The sequence below is a fragment of the Capsicum annuum genome, chromosome 12 (assembly GCF_002878395.1).
Source record: "Capsicum annuum cultivar UCD-10X-F1 chromosome 12, UCD10Xv1.1, whole genome shotgun sequence".
In the NCBI taxonomy this organism is placed as follows: domain Eukaryota; kingdom Viridiplantae; phylum Streptophyta; class Magnoliopsida; order Solanales; family Solanaceae; genus Capsicum; species Capsicum annuum.
The window spans coordinates 120,752,971-120,773,062 of record NC_061122.1 but is presented as its reverse complement, the minus strand read 5'-3'; the positions used below and the strand labels follow the sequence as shown (position 1 = coordinate 120,773,062).

General features: G+C 34.3%; 1 protein-coding gene and 1 pseudogene across 2 annotated transcripts; both read left to right on the top strand.

The window, feature by feature from the left end:
- The first annotated feature begins 15,680 nt into the window (after window positions 1-15,680).
- Window positions 15,681-19,761, top strand: LOC107851302 (protein POST-ILLUMINATION CHLOROPHYLL FLUORESCENCE INCREASE, chloroplastic). Of its 2 annotated transcripts, XM_016696258.2 has the most exons (9): window positions 15,681-15,904; window positions 16,000-16,095; window positions 17,104-17,224; window positions 17,673-17,757; window positions 17,878-17,956; window positions 18,155-18,268; window positions 18,367-18,479; window positions 18,958-19,068; window positions 19,178-19,761. In XM_016696258.2, exons 2-9 carry the CDS (start codon window positions 16,008-16,010, stop codon window positions 19,295-19,297), a joined length of 831 nt encoding a protein of 276 aa, XP_016551744.1. In that variant the 5' UTR covers window positions 15,681-15,904; window positions 16,000-16,007; the 3' UTR covers window positions 19,298-19,761. The 2 variants fall into 2 exon arrangements, with proteins under 2 accessions (XP_016551744.1, XP_047256340.1); XM_047400384.1 differs by lacking the exon at window positions 15,681-15,904 and having other exon boundaries at window positions 15,939-16,095.
- On the top strand, window positions 16,227-16,343 carry LOC124890000 (annotated as a pseudogene).
- Window positions 19,762-20,092: the final 331 nt, after the last annotated feature.

Sequence of the window (20,092 nt, the reverse complement as noted above, 5' to 3'; positions counted from 1 at the left end):
AATGGTCTGGTTGACTGTATCTGACTGTCCTAAAGTTGAATGCTAATAACATAAGTTTTGATAATTGATATAACTGATAACATGAGTGACTGTATCTGACAGTCCTGAACCTGATGGAACTAGCTGAGTTTCGTATTATATCTGAGTAACGAAATCTTAGATCAGTCCTATCTAGCGGGTGATCTCTACATCTGATGATACTGATTGACCATTGTTGAGATCATTCCTATCTGGTGGGTGATCCTGGGGTCTATTTATAATGATAAGGATTTACTGTATCTGACAGTCCTAAATCTATACTATTAAGTTGAATTGAGTGTATCTGACAGTCCTGATTTTGTAACTGAAACTGTGGAATGTATTCATCTAACTGACATGCTGCATACTAAGCTAACTGGGGTCCAACCTGTAACCCCAGTTGGAAGGGTGTTAGTACCGCGCCACTGGTAAAGATGACTGTTGTAGAGCTAGTCCTAATCTAGCAGGTGACCCCTAGGACCAGTCCTATACATTTAAATGTGCGAACGGGTGATCCCTGTGTATGTCAGTCCTATCTAATAGGTGACATCTCGTTCCTACACTGGCTACATAGTTCTAAAACTTAAGGATTTTTTCTAGAGATCTCAGTCCTATCTAGCGGGTGAGTTCCCATCCCTAGGCTCGCTTGGTGCTGAATCCTACTCCCATCTGAAAGACACTGAACTGAGCTAATTAACTGAACTGAGATGATTCTAATGGTATTGTTTAGCAGAGCTAAACTAAATTTACTGAGATCCATTGACTGATGGAATGTATTGAGTTATGAGGACTGACTGAAAGTACTGAAGTTACTGAGATTGACTGGGAATGCTGAGGTTGCTGAGATTACTGAGTACTGAGATCACTAAGATTACTGAACTACTGAGATTACTGAGATTTTTAGGTTTTCCTGAGTCACATGACTGACTGAGTTCTATGGATCATAGCTTGACTGAGAGTATCTTGAAAACATGACATGGCTCTAGGCACACAGCTAAATTATCGGGTACAAGTACCCCCAGGACTTGATGGAAAGAAACTGACATAGCATGACAACTGACATAGCATGACTTACATGAACACATGACTAACAATACAATTCATAATTCATATATTAAAACACTTCATCAAACATATGATATGCATAAACTTGTACATAAATGGGGATTTCATAATATCATGCTAGTTGGGTACTTTTCCTTCATATAGGCACTTAATCAAACACATGGTAGACATAATATATGTAGACAACATTATACAACAATTAAACATCATGATTCAACATCTAATTTCCTCATCCTAGGGTTTTAATCCTAGGTTTACATGAATCTACATCTTTACTAGTCAATTCCACATGAAATTTATCACCAAACATGGATTAAAACTCAATTGGTGATTATCAACATGATCAACACAAACCCAACATAGAATTTATACAAAAATCCATACACTTAAATTTGAAAAGAGATTCTTGGACTTCATGGATGAAAGGAGTCCATGAATGAATACTATGCATACCTGGAATGTGATTTCTTGAGGATTGACGGTGAAACCTTCTTGAATTTAAATCCCCAACAGAAACCCTAGCTTGTTCTTGAGAGAAACAAGTATATTTTGGGTGAAGAATGACTAAATCATGTGCTATTGGGTATATATAAGGGTGGGAAATTGATCTTTTTAACCCTGGATGTATCTTTAATTTCTGAGAAAATTTCTCGATTTTCATCCTTGGCGCAACGCGCCACTATCGTGCCAAGTCACTGGAAAGTGACAATTGATCACGGTGGCACGATGTAGAGCTATCGTGTTACCACCTTATCTGTGACCTGAAAGTTTGGCGCGATGCGCCACTATTGCAAAGCAACACTGAAAATTGACAATTGTCATTTGAGCTATCTCCGCGACGCGCTGAAGGCTCAAGTGATACACTGTCTCACTAAAAAGGCTCTAACTCTTCACCCGGGTGTCAGATTTGGGCGAATTTGGTATCGATGGAAAGCTTATTCCATTCTCCACATGATAAAAAGTGAAAATCTTGAAAATAACATGTGTACAAAAGTGAATTCATCTTTCAATAAAAAGTTTCTAACATTCTTAGGAAACTTTTAAAGCTAGGAAAAGTATGAGGTATTACACATGAATAGTGGCATTTATCCAATTTTATAATTAAAAGCCATAAAATTCCTTCTATCTAGTATTCTACATATATAAAGATCTTTTTGGTCATAATATATTAAAATGTGAGTATTTTTTTCAAAATAATTTTTTTATTTTATTTAAAATCTAGCATTTGATGAACGTTTCAAATCCAACTTAATGTTGTATTTCAAATTTGAAAAATAGCTATGAGCCTATTTTCCAACAAAATTTTCACTTTTATGATCAAATTGCTTTTTTCAAAAATTTAAAACATTGAAATATTATTTAATATATTTTAATTTATGTGAAAGTTTTGAGTTGACACATGTTTAAAAAAAATAGTATTTTATAAGGCAAAAAGATTTGTGTGGTTATAAATTATTCTATTAAGAGTAACATTTATAATATTTTATTATTAATTTACTAAAATAAAAAAGATGAAGCACCCTCTCTAATAAAATTTGCATACATTTTGCCCTCTCCAAATTTCATTTGTGAGATTCCACAGAAAATGTTATTATACTAAATATAAAAACAGGTCTTTCTTTTTTAATTTAGAAAAGAAATCATATATTTAATTGAATGAAATATCTATTAATAAAAACAGGATCAATACATAAATTTGGTGCAATTTTTATCTACTAATAATAGGCATATAATTCTTCCTTTTATTTTTAAGTATATTTACTTACACAATTCTAGTAATAGCTAGAATCCACATGAATTAAATAAATATATTTTTTCTTTCATGTTCATTGTAAAATTAGAAAAATAAGGTCCACCATCTATGTGTCCAAAAACTAATAGAGGGTCACACAACTTTTGGTGGTTGTGCCCCTCACATAGTAAAAATTTTTAGGAAAGAGAACTTTATCAATGTTGTTTGGTATCTTAGCCTTTTTTTTTAGAACAAATCAAAGAAATCATTACATTCTTTTATGGATTTTAAGTTATGAGATTGTTTAGGAGAAATTTATGTACTTGTTATAACTAAATGTGTATATTGATCCAACTTATTTCAATTCCCTTAACTACAAAGGCAAAAAAGTACTCCAAACCATTTGGACACCACTAGATGGACAAGTTTAACACTCCCTTCTTATTAACTATGACAATTTTCAGATTTTGAGATTTAAATAAGTTTTATTATGATAATTTTTTATATATCTTTTAAATAGTGTGAACTACTATTAATTATACTGACTTATAGTATTTTTATGTAGTTTTTAAATATGTAAATTTTAATTTAAACAATTTAAAAGTTCTATGCAAAAAAATCTAAGATCAAAATTAAACTATTTAACTCAAACAGTATCACCTAATTTGGGAAAGACAGAGTAGTATCTTTATGGACACTACTAGATACTGGGAAAAAATTGGCAAAAGTATACTTTTGAAAAATTATTTAGCCATACACCCACTTTAATTTTTTTTATTTAATTTTTAGGGTTAGGGTGAAAAAAGTGGGGAAAAGTTAAAAAAGTGGGGCCCACACATAGGCCAAGGGGCCATTTCATCATTTTTACAACTTTGCAAATTTAATATAATGCACTTAACACCCTCCACTTATTTCAATATAAAAAAAAACTCTCTCTCTTCTTCAATTCTCTCCCAACTCCCGCTTTCAAGAAAGTTGCTCCCAAAATACCATTTTTGTTTCTCCTTCTTCTCTAGCTGCTAAGGGCTCATTGTGCTTCGTAAGGTTAGTTTCTAGATCCATTTAAATAGGTTTCTTTACTAATCGATTTGTAGTGATGTAGAAAATTTATTTATTTTTTGAATTCGGTTGATTAAGTAGTTAAAATATGGGAATTTTATAGGTAATGAGTTTGATTTTGAAGTAATGGTTGAGGTTTTATTCGGCATTTTTGACAGATTTTTTCGTCAATCATGGTGTTGATTTTTGAAATATTTGTTAAGGAGTTTTGGTTTATTTCTGATTTTTTTATAGCAATGAAGTATTGAATGATGGGATAATTATTATTTTAAGAGTTATTTTAGAAATTTGATTCAAACAGTCACCTATTTTTGTCTGTAGACACGTGGTCTATGAAATTAGTATCCCCTGATTGAAATCAATTTTTAGACGTATGAAATTCTTTTAAAATATGATTGATGAAATAGTAAAAATTGAAAGATTAATAGCTAACTAGTTTGATTTGTAGCGCTAGATTGATTTTTAGAAATAGTTGAGTTTTGATACCACATGTTGGATTTTGGTTCAGTTATTGTATTTTTGTGTAGTGAACTATTTAATGGTGGGGTATTTCTTAGTTTTTGGGGCTTTTTTATTTGAGCATTGAGTAATTTCTATTGGTAGACTTGTGGTCTATGGACTGAAAATAACAAATGTGTTCTATAGGTGTAGTTTGTATTGAAAAAGGCAAAAAAAGACCCTTTTCTAAATGAAAAGCCGGTACTGTATCTGATTCTGCTAGTAGCAGTATAAAAAAAACTGAGGTAGTTGAAAATGTCTCAAAAAGGAAGAAAATTGAAGAGGCAGTATCTGAATCAGATTCAGAGTTAAAAGAGATAAGCGAATACGTCAATTCTAGTAAAGATGCTGCCAAGCATAGTGCTAGTGGTGACAGTGAAGAGAGCGAGAGAAGTGGAAGAAATAGTGTTGAAGGGGATAATGATCCGTTGTCTGTTCTATCTTTTTCAAGGTTCATTTCTATGAAGCGGTATAAACTTAGAACGATAATACACGAGGTTGGATCTTTCCCGGCAAAGATATCAATCAGATCAAGAATGGATGCTTATTGAGAATTTAAGCAAGTTCTTGTCGACCAGGAGTTGAAGAAAAGATTCAAGTGGTTCTATTTTGGACACCTGAGATACCTGCAGGAACATCTTAAATTCAATGATAGTTGGTACATTATTTTCTATTGTGATGTGTCAAGAATGATAAGATGCATCATGAGATGTGGTTCGGCGTTAACAACAAGCCTGCCTGTTTTGGCTTAAAAGAGTTTTTTTATCACGGGGTTGAACTACTCATCATACACCAGTGAATAAAAAATGAAGAAGTTGTTAGTCAAGGAGGAGCATTTTTGCTTTAAGGTGACGAAAAACAAGAATATTATGGTGGCCAAATTGTTACACCTGATCAAATGGAATAAGCTGAACGGGGAGTAAAAGTTTAAGTATTATTTACTGTGGTTCGTACATATCATGTTGCTTGCAAAAGATTGGATGAAGGTTGTCGACATAAAACTGATTCGAATGGTCGATTCTTTAAGTTTCTTCGAGAGTTATCCCTGGGGGAAAGAGAAATTTCAACTGATGATGGACTATCTGAAAAATAAAAGTGACCTGAAGAAGCATAGGGAAGTATTTGATGAGAAGAAGAAGGCATTCTATGCTCTATTCGCATTTCCCTGGGCATTAATGGTATCTACCATCAAGCCTTTAGTAAGATTATCGTAGATTCATGTTTTATTTATACTTTGTCATAGACTCTAAGTTATTTCTTCACTACTGTATTGTTTACAGATTTGGATCTATAAGGCCTTTCCTCACTTGGAAAAATTGTTGTAAAATCAATGGATAAGCCCTTTCCCATTCCCCACATCTTCAGATGGCACACTACCAAAAGTAACAAGATAATCGAAGGCGACCCATTCAAATATAAAGGAAAAGTTACTAAGGTATGAAGTTATTTTTTATTATGCTATAATACTACTGTTGTATCGAATGTTATGTAATTGTTTTTTTTGTAGAATGTGCACCTATACATCGTCCCTATTGTTCGTGAGACGGAGATAAATTACATGGTTATATTTAAGCCATATATGGATGAGGTGAAGATTAACATCCTCGATGGCTTAAAGAAAGAGTTAGAAGGGGTGATTGTCCTTACTTCAAATAAGGATAGTGATGATGATGGGGATTTGGGTGGTAACCCCATTGGAGTACGTATTGGTGATGATGTTTCTCCGAGCACCTCCAAATATGTAGCAAACACCTTATCACCTAGGGATATTCATAAGCATGTTGTTGTGCTCGAGGAAGCGATGTTGGATATTGTTACCTATATCAAAGAGAAAAGACTGAAGAAAAAGAAAAAGATGAATGACAACATGAGCGAGGTAACTTTATTTAATAATTGATGTAGTTGATGAATTTTCAGCCTTAAATATTAGTAATATTTTGTAATATGATGACACAGTGCATGTGGACCTTCGGGAATTAGAGTGAAATGAGAAAAGATAAAAAAAGAGAAAAATAGATGACTTGGTCACTGTTATGGCGGAAGAGGGAAAAGAAAAAGAAAAAAGGATGAAGAAGAAGAAGAAGAAATGGAAGAAGATAAGAGCCAAGAAGAAACTAGAAAAGAAGCAGTTGCAAAAGAAAAAGAAAAAGTAGCTGAAAAAGAAACAGTAACAAATGAAGAAGAAGGCAAGGAAAAAGAAAAAGTTGATAATGAAGAAAAAGAATATGACAAAGAAGCAGCAGGTGAAGAAAAAGAAGAAGCTGAGGAAGCAACAGCTGCTACAGGTGAAGGAAAAGAAGAAGTTGAGAAAGAAGCAGCAAACTGCAGATGTTGAAAAAAAAGATGAAGTTGAAAATGGAAAGGAAGAAGCAGCAGACAAAGAAAAAAGAGAATAGAAAGAAGAAAATAAAAAAGCAAACCAAAAAGATATGGTCATATATATCGTTAATGAAATCAACAGTAATATTTGTGTTGATGAGAAAAATGGGGAAAAGGACATTTGAATACTAATATTGTTAATGTGTTGAATGATGAGTTATTAGGATATGACAATTTTTTTTATTTGTCAAATATGAAGGTTGAAGGATCTGGTGGTAGGATATGACAAACATTCTTTATTTTATGAAATTTGTTATGATTCTGCACTGAATCTGCTTTAATCAAACTTTATTATTGCATGGAATTTGAATATGAATTGTGTTGTCATAATCTGTAGTGCTTATACTTCACATCACAAAATGCATATTTAATCTATCGTATACTTCTTTCAAAGTCTATCATTACCCTGCTACTCGATTTTAAGTTAATGTGTTGTTTGATCAATTATGATTCTATGAAAAACAGTATTAACATTATAGAAAAATAGAAGTGTTTTACTTATTCAATATCACTACATCTATGTGTAATGCTCTGTACCTTATCTAGCAAAAATCCATCCCTAGAATGTTAAATAATAGATTTAAAAATAGATGATAATTATTATGGATGGAATTATCCAGATTTAGGCCTCCTATTGTGTGGGAAATTTGATAAGCTTTCCAACGATATAATATTCACCTAAATTAAATAATCGGGTAAGAAGTTATGGCTATCTTAAGTTCCAGTCGTAAAACACTGCCATTTAGGTCATTATCACATCGCGGCGAAGGTTTAAATGACGTTTGTCAATTTACATTGTCCCTCTGCAATATTGGCGCATCATGGAGAGGACCAAATCCCCAATTTTCCAATTCCAGTGAGGATCTGCCATATTGGCGCGTCGCGCCAAACTTTTAGGTCCCATCCAAGGTGGCAACGCGATATCACCGTGTCGCACCACCATTTTTATTCCCAGTTGGCAATTTCCAATAGCCTGGAGCGATAGTGGTGCATTGCGCCAAGGCCAAAATTCGGGACTTTGGTCATTTTTTAGTTCCGTTTATGAGTTTAAGAGGGGCATTTTGGTAGATCTCCCAGCCCCTAATCCATCCTAAATAATGAATTAAACTGCTCCAAAGCACTTTACATCCACTTTTAATCAAATCTCTCTTAAGTAAAACCCTAGTTTATCAAGCTTCCTTCCCAAGAAATCCAAATTTCTCTATTAGTTCTCCAAAGCAATTCCCAATTGAAGAGCTCGAAGAAGTCATCTCCAAAACATCAATAAAGATCCAAGATTCAAGTTTTAGCATCTAGATCATCAATTGAGTTATGCGGGGTATGAACAAGGATAATCCTTTCATCCTTGTGCCCAAAACTTGTTTTAAATTCAACTTTTACTGAAGTTTATGATATTTCCCATGAAATTAAAGTTAGGGTTTATGCCTATTATTGCTAATTACAATTTTATGATATATCCAATTATTTAGAAGTTGAATTCCATGATTTTGTTCATATTTTCATGCATATTGCTGAAATTTTCAGATTTTATGATGAATTATAAATGCTTATATTATCAAGCATGAATTTTAAGATGTTTTAACATGAGATTAATGCATGGGTCATTATGCCCTAATTAAGATTGCTATTTCAAGATTTATTGTGTTATGAGAACCCTCAGATAAGATTATTCTCAGATTTTGATAAAGATTTGACCTTTTGGTCCTAAGCCAAGATAAAGAATTCACTTTGTTCATATAACTTGAGATTTAACCTTGTGCTATTTTTTAAGTGGATTTCTTAAGATTTTGAGCATAAGAATGGGAGTAGTATTTATCACCGAGATGGGTAATATACCATGGTTTCATACCCCAGAACTACGTACCACTATAGGATTAAGATTATTCCTATTTCTACATGGATGACTAAGATTGTGATCACTTAAGATAAGAAGTTCTATTATGATGGAACAGCCCTACTTACGGGGGACAGATATGGGACTCCATGGATGCTCATATAGTGTATGTCGATTAGAAAAACCTCCCAAAAATATGTCCCCTACTCTTCAACGGTCTATTGATTTAAATCTTTAAGATAAAAGCATATGTTTTGGAAGTTATGGTTTTAATATTCTTAACCCCAAAGATAAAGTATTTTACAGATTTTATAACTAGGTGTAATGGCTCACAAGATTTGCGTTATATGTTTTATCATTTATGATTTATGATCTTTAGACTTCAGATTTCGCAAGCCTGTATGAGTCATTTACATTTAGCATGCATGATTTTATAAATTATGATGATACTGATTACTTATTGTATTCACCCCCATATACTCAGTACATCTTCAAAGTACTGATCCACATATATGTCTATATGCTACATTATCTTACTATGTAGGTTCAAGTGCTCAATCTTAGCAGCGTGAATGATCTTTGAGCATCTCTTCTACATCCCTGCAGTTGGTGAGTCCTCTTAGTTTGGGGAATTAGTTATTAATACTTCCAATTTATCAGTAGATGTTTCTTTATTTATTTCAGACAAATTTGAGTCAGTTGGGCCTGTCCTAGTGACTCTCTAGATTCAGTTAGTAGAGGCTTGTCGGACTGCTAGATTCAGTGTTAGACTTTTGATTCATTATTCAGATTCTCAGTTTTGTCTTCCTAAGATTTATAAGATTTCTATGCTTTAGATAAGATTTCCGCATTTATTCTGTTTTCATATTCATATCTTTCCTATTTTGAGATTTAGATTTAGTAGAAAGCAGTCAGGGTTAGCTCAGGACTACTTGTAGTTTGGAGCACCGTATGGCATCCCGGGAACTAGATTTGGGGGTATTACACCATGTTACACTTTTTCAAAGAAAGAATTCTAGCATTATAGTACATAACTTCATTTTTAAGTCATTCTCCCTTTCTTCGGCCAAAATCAATTTTTGTTTTAGTTGATCCCTCTCTATTTGGATGTTATGTAGCAATACTTTCAAGTGATCCCGCTGCTCTTCGGCTTCTTTGAAAAAAGTCATGAATAAAATCTCTATTTTGTTGTATTCTCGGAGCCTTCGTAGTAGAGTAAATTTTGTCAAGCCATAAAATTTTGAAGTCTCGGGTCCCTAACTCAACGTTGATGGACTGCTTGGAGGTGATACCTCATCAAGCAATATAAAAAACGAGCATGCACCATCATCCTAGAAAAAAATTATAATTATATAATGATTTACTTAATTTTATAAAAAAGACATACACGACTCACCTTAGCAATTGAATAATTATAAAATTTGCAACCTGGATTTAAGTCCGTGCGTGACGTCCTCAAAATAACCCCATTTCCATAATGACAAATTAAAGTCTTTTTAGAATTGGATGTTTGAGATGCTTGAGACATTGTAGAATTTTAAGATAAAAACAAAATGGATGAAATAAAATAATGAGGGATGGAGGACATTATATATGGAGTAAAAAAAAGTGTTAACCCGGAAGAAGTAAAAAATTAACCGTTTGTTACCGTTGGAATAGTAATTGTGTTTTTGAACTGTTGGTGATACTTAATAGACTGTTGTAGATCATGACCTATGCTAGTCATCAATGAGATACTAAAGTCTATCGTAGACTCGCGTAATCGATGGACCCGCAATAACATGTTTAAAAAAAATAATTTAGTAAAAAAATATACTTGTGCTAGAGGGTCCATTGATTCGTTTGATCTAACGTAGACTTACACCGTTAGGAGTGCATCAATTGATCTATTAATTATGCGTAGACCACGGTGATCTATGTACACTGCTATAGACCATCACTTAGATATTGTTCAAAACTGAATAAATAAATTAAAAATAAAGGTAGTGTGGGTTTCCACACATACTAATGAGTGTAAACAAGTCTCATAATCATATTAGAGCTTATACAAATTAGGGGTGATGAATCAAGGAGTGTGTGGATGGATAGTGATTGAGCAAACAATATCCTAAGAGTAATGTTTGTCAAAGCACAAGTATGTTTTGAGGATGATGATTGTTCAACCATTATTCATTCCACATACTCTTTTGATTTGGGGGTGGTGAATCACGGAGTATGTGGATTGTGTAATCATCAAATACAATCACCATCCTCAAAACATACTTGTGCTTTGACAAACATTATTCCTACGATATTTTTTGTTCAACCACTATCCAGTTACACATCCTTGATTCACCACCCCCTACTTTGTATAAGCTCTAATATGATTAGACTTGTTTACACTCACTAGTATGTGTGGAAACCTGCACTACATTTATTTTTAATTTATTTATTTCTTTTTGAACAACACTAGTGTGATGGTCTATAACAGTGTACATAGATCACCGTGGTCTACGTATAATTAAGAGATCAATCGATGCACTCTTGACGGTGTAAGTCTACGGTAGACCAAACGAATCGATGGACCCTCAGTGCACAAGTATATTTTTTTACATGAATTTGACATGGGTCAACGTCAACAGCGGTCTATTAAGTGTCACCAACAGTTCAAGATTATCTATTTAAATTATTTTAAATTTAATTATTTTCTTCCACCAAACTTAAAACATATTATTATCTTTTAAATCATTTTTAATTTAATTATTTTCTTCCACCAGCCCCAAACACATATGATTATCTATTTGAATCATTTTTAATTTAATTATTTTCTTCCACTAGCCCCAAACACATGTGATTATCTAATTAAATTTTTTTTAATTTAATAATTTTGTTCCACCAGCCCCAAAAGATGTCATTATTTGTTTAAATTATTTTTAATTTAATAATTTTATTCCACCAGCCCCAAAACATGTTATTGTTTGTTTAATAATTTTTAATTTAATTATTTTTCTTTCAAACTACAAGCTACTGATGGTCCATTGATTCACATAGTTTACGATCGACTATTATGTTTGATCGAGGACTGATAAGTATAAGATCGATGATATACTTTATATAATTTTTTAATCTTCTCAAATTTAATCGTCAATCTACACTAGTGTTGATTGGACGAGGAATAAATATTTGAAAAGTTGTCTGTATAGAAGAATAACCAACATAAAATGAAACAATCACAAAAAAAGAGGGAAAACATAATTTTGAAACTAAAATATTTATATTCAACCTGTTCATTGCATTACATTCATATATGTTCAGCAAAAAAAAAAGCAAAATAGAAGAAGATTTCTTCTAACAAAATCCTACTAATAAAACTTTTTCAGCATTGAACAATACAAAAAAACTTAAAAACATAAACTAAAATAAGAATCCAAACTAAATTAGGGGGATGGTTGGGGGGTAATGTAGTCGTTGCCGTCCATTTCAATCCTCTCCAGAATTACTCAGAGGAAACGAGCAATACATCAGAGCTCACACTCTAAGTATGCTAGGTCTTTGCCCAGATCATGGAAAAGCCGATCAAAATTATTTCGTAACAGCAGCAGATCATAGTGACAATGGGGAACTCGTCTAATTGGGTGAAGGGTAATTCGGCGACCAGGCATGATTTAGATTTTGGGGAAGAAGAAGAGGGTTTATGATGATCTGAGTTTAGGGACAACTGAAGGCTTACATAGAAATAAGCACTGTACTATAGACTAATAGAAGGTGTCCTTTCATATATCTAACTAATGGTCAGTCGATGCATGGGGGAATAGAAAATGCTTGGCTTGCGTATACAGTGGTTTTTCTTGAGAACAGACGTGTTTGCAACTTTTAATTAATTAGGAATAAGAAACAATGATTCAATGTATCGATTAGAGAGATATGGCGGTAGAATTACCCATATAGTGTGTTTGATGAATAATCATATAACTAATACATAACATTTAATAGAACGTGTAAAGGATATATCATAGATTGACGTTGTCTACCATAGACAAAGCTTTAAGTCAAATACAACTAAATGTTAAATTCTACAGAAATGCACATTTATCCCCCAAAACAGTAGCTTTACAACTAAAGGGAAAAAAAGTCTATCTATGATTTGTTGGACATGCTATATGTGGTTCTTTTGTACACGAATTTATTGCATATTGAATATTTATTCGTCCTTTTGGACTTAAATCTCTCACCGACGCCCTTAACGCATTTGAATTTCTTCCTTCCGAGTTTGGGATCATTGGGGGGTGGAGAAATGTTAGTATCTAGCAATTCCTGTGGCACAGTCCATTCGGCCTCTGGAGGGACAACGTTAATAGCTTCCGAGTATGCTAGAAGGTAAGTTTCAGCTTTATAAATTGGCGAAGAGTACTCGTAGATGGAGTTACCATAACCTACGCCATCGCCATACTTTGCTCGCAAAGCTTTCATCGCATTTCGCATAGTATTTTCACCAATTCAAATTTTTGACAAGAACAAATCCTCTCCAGGAGATTGACCTTGGCAGTAACACCATTGCTGAACGCCGTGTACTGGTCGAGACTCCCATTTTTATTAGTCACATACAAGGAATCACTCGCACTCTTATTGTCCCTTAGGATCTTTTCAGCACAAGGCACAAATTTGTTCCTTTTACCATCGACAAAGGCATGCCGCTCCCTAAACTTTTCACCAAATTTTCTATCAATTGAATTGAATATATACGACACGGGGTACTCTCGTTCATCCATCAAAACTGAGTTGAGCGACTCGTCAATGTTTGTGATCATCACATTGTACCTATTGCCTAGGAAGTATGCTCTATTTCATTTTCAAAACCAAGTCATTTTCAAAGACATGTGCTTCCTCAGAGTAATTATTCTTCAATTCTGAAAAATTCTCCTAAACTCATCAAAGGAATAAGCCTTTGCCGCGACATAGAATAGATAAAAATTTTCTTTACAGTGTTGATTTACGCAAAGATTTTCAGCGAGATGCCTCATACTAAGTTCATGATGTGGACGACTGTATATACGGGAGAAAGAGTTCATGATGCTAATGCGCCTATCAGAGATGACACATAGATCTAGTTCATCTTCTGCTATAGACTTCAGCTTCTCGAAGAAAAAGGTCCAAGAAGCATCATTCTCTTTATCCACAACACAAAAGGCAATTGGAAATATATGATTTTTGGTGTCCTGTGCAATGACACTCAGAAAAACACCCCCGTACTTGTCATACAAATGTGTACCATCGATGACAATTACCTTTCTCATGTGGGCATATCCCTGTATGTAAGCTCCGAATGCTAAAAAGTAGTAAACGATCGATCCATCCATCCGGTTTACCATGATAGGGCAAGAAGACCTGGGATTCAATAACTCCACCATGTGGGAAAAAATCAAAAAGCAAGCATATTCATGCTCCGGTGTCCCTCGAATGATGTTTCTGGAAATTACACTTCCTTTCCAACACATCCAATAGCTTGCATGGAAATGTATTTTCTTAAACACAATCCTTTGAATTTCTCTTATGCTTGGACCCTTACCATCCCGAAAATGATTTACGCATAGTGAAGCAATCAATTTGAATAAGATTCTTTTATGCTTGCAGGTGAAGTGTTCAACATCGCACGTGTGCAACCCGACATACTTGTATATGTGAAATCTATCTGAGGTTTCATACTTCCTTGCCCGCAATAACCAGCCACAACCAGGAGATACATATTCCATCTTCAATAATTTGGTGCATCTCTTTTATCTTCAATAATTTGGTGCATCTCTTCTCTATACGATAATCAAAAGACTGCCTCAGCGTTGCTCCGTCTAGTAGCATTTTGAGCTCTTTCTTATTGGCGAATGTTTGATCACAATAGAAATTGTTTTCGTCGGTGAAGAAATGTCCTGGTTAGGATCTCGTTCCATAGTCTTCTTTTGCATCTTACGAGTTCGATGAAACGTCTTCCATATGCATAGAATCATCTTCCATATTAATTGGATGATCGTCATCATTCTCGTAATCATTCAATCATCGTTGACTGTTGGGCGCCGAGGTGGGGATGGTGATGAATTCATCGGTCCTTCTAAGGACCTCTCAACTACATTTATCCTTAAAATAGGCCCAAAGCCATCTGCATCAACATTCATCATATATATCAACACACATGCATCATTATTTATGATCATAAGATTCACCTTTTTCCTTGAATGCATTAGATAACTAATCACCATGTCGCTCGACGCGCAATCTAGATTCCCGCTCTACATTACGCTTGCAGCCAATTCGTCGTATGAACTGTTGCGGCGAACAACAATGGGCAGTGTCACCTTGGTAAAAGATCTCTATTTCCAACATTTGGGAGTATCCACCCATTCTCTCATAAAATCACCAGAAACCAGAACAAATTCTGCAATAGACATCCTAGAATTAAGCTTTGGTCGACAGTAGATTATACTAAGGGTCTAGGTCGGTATGTATGCATGGTCGATGACTGATGATGACTGGGCAGATATCCGTACAAAAACTTGAAATTGCAAATATTGCTTCTAATCAATGATTGTTGGGTTTATGGAATAGAGAAATAAACTTGGAGTCGCCTGAGGTACTGTAATGTACTTTCTAAAGAGTTTTTGAGTAATGTGAGTGATTTAAAGTTTTTTAACAATGGTGGAAAGTGTGTTTAAGAAGATAGCAAATAAATGGGGTAACAATAGATGCAATGGACAAGCTTATGATATTTGTGGACTTATTTAGAGCTGATCGCCAAAAAATAATGCCAAAAAATACGCCGGAATTAGAGCTTTTTAGAGGAAAAGAACCACCTTCTATTTTTAGCTTTTGGAATTATATTTTTTAAATATTTTTGGAAACCTAAAATTTTTTTTTATTATATAATGATGAATGATAGAGTGAGTTGAGTGTATTATTAGAAACTTATAGATGAATTTGTTAAGTTAAAAGTATTAGGTTAAAGTGTAGTATTACAAAACTTGTGAGTTGGAAAAGTTTATGATGATGTGGATTAAATAGGTTGTATGACAAATTTTTAAGAATTTTTATCTAAATGGCTAAATAGTTTTAAAAGAGCCTTTTTGGCATACTTTCCCTGCTGAAATATTATGATTCATCACTGTGCTACAACTATATAACCAGATTTGATTTTAAATGAGGGAAAAAAATCTCAACAATAAATCAAAGTCTTTAGTTGATGTTAAGATGAAGATATTTTGGGAGTTGGAAGATTCATGCCAAGTGTGAAAATGAAGTGGTTTGTCGGTTTCTGGGGCAAGAGATATTTCTTATTTGAAATGTAAAGAAAGCACGTATGTATTTTGTGTGGTTGCCAATTTATAAATCACAGCATATGTTATCCTTCTTTTATTTATTTGGAACAATTTCTAAGTTTCTCATCTTTCAGCTTCCAAAATGGCTGCAGCATCAACTGCCTCCTTATTTTCTGCAGCGCGTTCTGGTTCTAATAATAATGCAAGTCCCTCTGTTTCAAATATATATGGTAAGATAGGTATATTTGTAACAATTTTTTCCCTTGTATGACCATAGATGCTGCAGCTTGAACATTTTTTCAACCATTATTAGAAAACTTTCTTGATCTGTATATGTGTTTAATTTAATATCTTGCAATTTGGATGTGATCATACCAGTACTAATGCACCAAATCACATCAGAACTCCGAAATTAAGCGTGTTTGGTCGAGAGTAGTACTAAAATGGGTGACCATTGGAAGTCCTCATATTGCATCCCTCCTTTCCCCCATATAGCGGAAGCATTGTGTACTGAACCGCCTTTTTATTTTGCTATTTGGTGACTGTTTGAAGATTGATTTACCTGTTATTACAATCCTCGGAGACTACCCATGCTGTTTCAATACTCCGATCAGACTCTCACTTGGTTTAAAATGGCCCCAGCTAGTGGATATAAATGATTATTTGTTGTTATTTCATTAATTGTGATGTTGGCCAGGAATCATGAATTTAAAAGCATGTCAGTGTAGAGATCAGTGTGAAAGAAGTTCCAGAAATATTTAATTTTGTTTCTGATGTTGGACATGAATTTAAAAGCATGTTATTATAGAGATGAGTGTGAAATTTTGGGAAAGGTTTTAGGAATATCCTAGTTTGTCTTTAATTTTTTTAGGAGGCAAATTCGTTTATATGGGAATGAAGCAGGATGAATTGGAGTAGAATTAGTACAGATGATTCATATAGTCACCCAAACTAACTAGGGATTGTGGCATGGTCAGTTGATTTCCTGATATAAGTTTAATTTACATGATTTTAATCTCACACACAAATAACCAGTAGAAACTTAGTCAGTTTGAATTAGTCGGGCACAAAGCTGGTACGGGACACTACAGGTGGGAAACCAACCAAAACAAAAAACTCAGCCAATGCTCTTTGAGCTCTTCGTACATATCATTTAAGCTGTCTGCCTTATCTTTTAAGTGATGTATTTTAGTTCGTCTAATTTCACTTGTTTAATGTATCGGTAAATCAAAACGCAGCTACAAGTTTTATGGGTGCTCACTTGAGAAGATATTATCCAGCTTCAAGGAAACTAGTACGGATTAGTAGGGGTATAGTTGCTGCGGGCATTGCAACTGCCGCTGCAGAGGAAATCAAAGAGTAAGTTCCACTTTTCTCTTGTCCTCCGCCTTCAAATGAGATATAGTACTGAATTTTGTTTGCATCAAATTGTAGGAAGCAACTTGTATATGCTGAAAGCATAAACAAATTTACAGTATTCATTTTAACCTGTTTTAGCAGGTTAACTTATCAATTTTTCAGGTTACTAATTTAATTTATAGATGTTAAATCCCCTGACTCCACATCTGGGATTACACTAGCTATGTTATTTATTGTTGTTTGTATATAGAAGTTAAATTCTAAACCATATTTCCATTTGCCGCAACGGTTTATTACCAAGAGTAGATCAGTTCCTATCCTAATTTAAGGGAAACCAATTTCTCTATAACATGTTGTATGCTTGGGAAGTTATCATCTTTTCCCTATCCATGTATACATGTTGTTGTAACGATGGAAGTTTTGACAATCGTCGATGCTCATGTCACAGATATGAACTTCCCACATGGGCTAAATTTGACCTTGGAAAATCACCAGTATATTGGAAAACAATGAATGGACTCGCTCCAACTGCAGTATGTTTACATTTCCAAACAATGAACACATATTTTTACATTATGTCTCTGAATGCCTTTTAATTTAGGTTCAAAATTTTTTTCTTCTTTCTTTCTCTTTTTTTTTTTTTTAAATGGCAGGGAGAGAGACTGAAGCTTTTTTACAATCCAGCTGCAAACAGTATGGTTCCTAATGAAGATTTTGGAATTGCTTTCAATGGTGAATTCTTGTTTTTTATGGACTTTCTGCTGGTTTTAAGAATTTCAAATTCACTATTAAATGCTTCCTCGAAACATATTCAACAAGTTTTGTCGTTCTTTTTGTTCGTATTTGAAATTTTCTTCATTCTGCTACACACTCTTAAATTAGGACTCTTAATTAGTACCAAAATGCTGAATTCTTGAGCTTCAAATTCAGGAGGTTTCAACCAGCCTATCATGTGCGGTGCTGAGCCTAGGGTAATGCTCCAGAAAATTAGAGGAAAAGCCGATCCTCCTATTTATACGATTCAGATAGGCATTCCTAAGCATGGTGAGTTTTAGACTACTAGCTAAGAAACGTCCCTGTGTTGCATGTTAGAAGAATAAATCTATTCCTTGTGTTTTCACATTCTATTTATCTGTTTGCAGCTCTTAGTTTGATCTTCTCGTTCACAAATGGAACCGAATGGGATGGTCCCTACAGACTACAATTTCAAGTCCCCAAGGCTTGGAGAAATAAACCAACTGAATTCTTCACTGAGGTAGCAATCATTCAGTTCTAGTCTTTTAGTTACTACTTGAGTTCTAATCATGCTGTTGTCACTTTTATTAGAATATAAATCTAGTGCTTTTATTATGAAATAGTACTGGTCTCTTCATGTTACACTGTTTGCCTGAAGTTTGTTGCTTGAGTTGTGCTGCAAGCGTGATGAGTTACAAATTTTGGTATGGACTAGTAGTTATTACTGTTTTGTTCAAAAAGAAAAAGAAGAAGAAAAGATATAAACAAGGTGGTTCACAAGGTATTCCTTGTTGCCGCCATGCTACTCAATTAGAGGCTAAGCTAGTGACGCTTTTGGCTACTGGACTTTCGCCATCTAGGCTGCAACATTTGTGCTGCATCGCCTAGTTCTATGATGATTGTATAGCTCTATTCGCTAATAAAAACATTTTGCATTGTTATAGCTTCGGTTGAAGAGTGATCTGGCATCATGGTTGAGGGATTATTTTTTTATGCAGGGGCTTGCACAGGAGTTGAGCCAGGAGGGTGCCTGTGATAGGGCAATCTTTCCGGACTCGAATATCTTGATCACAAGATGTGCTATGGTTGGTAACCTGAACGTGGACGGAGTAAGTAAAACCATCTTTCTCTTTCGGTTTCAACTTTCCCTTTATTGGGATGTTAAGAGTTTCATTTCAAAGCTAGTATTTGATTAGAGGGGACACAATGCTAATGCAGGGTGATCGTTGCAATCTTGATCTAGTACCTGGATGCATTGATCCAAGCTCGCCCTACTATAATCCACTAGCCAATGTGGATGATGGATCTTGTCCACCATATTCAGATTCTGAGGATTGACTTTCAGTATTAATATATGACCTATGCTTATAGCTTAGTGTTATCCATGGAAGTAGTCCACAGTTTTGTGGATTCTATTTCCTGTCCCCTTCTCACCTTTCCCTTTTCTCGTTTGAGATAAAGAAAACGTCTGGATAAAAGGAAAACTCGGGTACACCGTACACATGAATCTCCAATCCTATACTTGAGGTATCTAGTTATGGTCTGTACTGGTTCGTTGTATAGAAATTTGATACTTACCTTCAGACGCAGATCTACCTTATAAGGTACGGGTGCCATGGCGCCTGCACGTTCAATTAGAATTGGTATTATGTATAGTGGCACGTTGTTGAATAACTATTCGAGGGTTCACCAAAATTCTTGGGTTGATTTGCACCTTGTAATATGATCGAATAAGTTGGAGGAGATGATCACTTCAAGCTGAACTCTGCCTTCGCATTTATCTACTTCCCTTCTTATATGCACCACGGAGGACTTGTGTTACTCTTATTAACATTCTACAAATCTTCGCCCACAAGTATGATATTTCATGCATGTCTTTCATACCTTGTAAATTGGATGATTAAGCAACTCCATTTTCAGTCCATTAACACAATAGATTAATCGATTTCGATAAGTTAATTGAATCAACCACTGACTCGATCTTGAAATAAAATTTAGTTAATCTACGGCTAAGGTTTTGATACCATATAGAGAATAGCAGAAGAAAAGTAAAATCAAGAAGACCTTCTGCTACTCCAAGATCGTTATGTAAGATGATCACAAGTTTCAATTAAAAAAGAGGAAGTTATGAAA

Excerpts from the sequence above, each read along its gene's own strand:
- LOC107851302 (XM_016696258.2), top strand. The coding sequence starts at position 16,008 with ATGGCTGCAGCATCAACTGCCTCCTTATTTTCTGCAGCGCGTTCTGGT. Across the intron at positions 17,225-17,672 it reads GCTGCAGAGGAAATCAAAGA|ATATGAACTTCCCACATGGG; the intron begins GTAAGTTCCACT and ends CTCATGTCACAG. Across the intron at positions 18,269-18,366 it reads GATAGGCATTCCTAAGCATG|CTCTTAGTTTGATCTTCTCG; the intron begins GTGAGTTTTAGA and ends ATCTGTTTGCAG.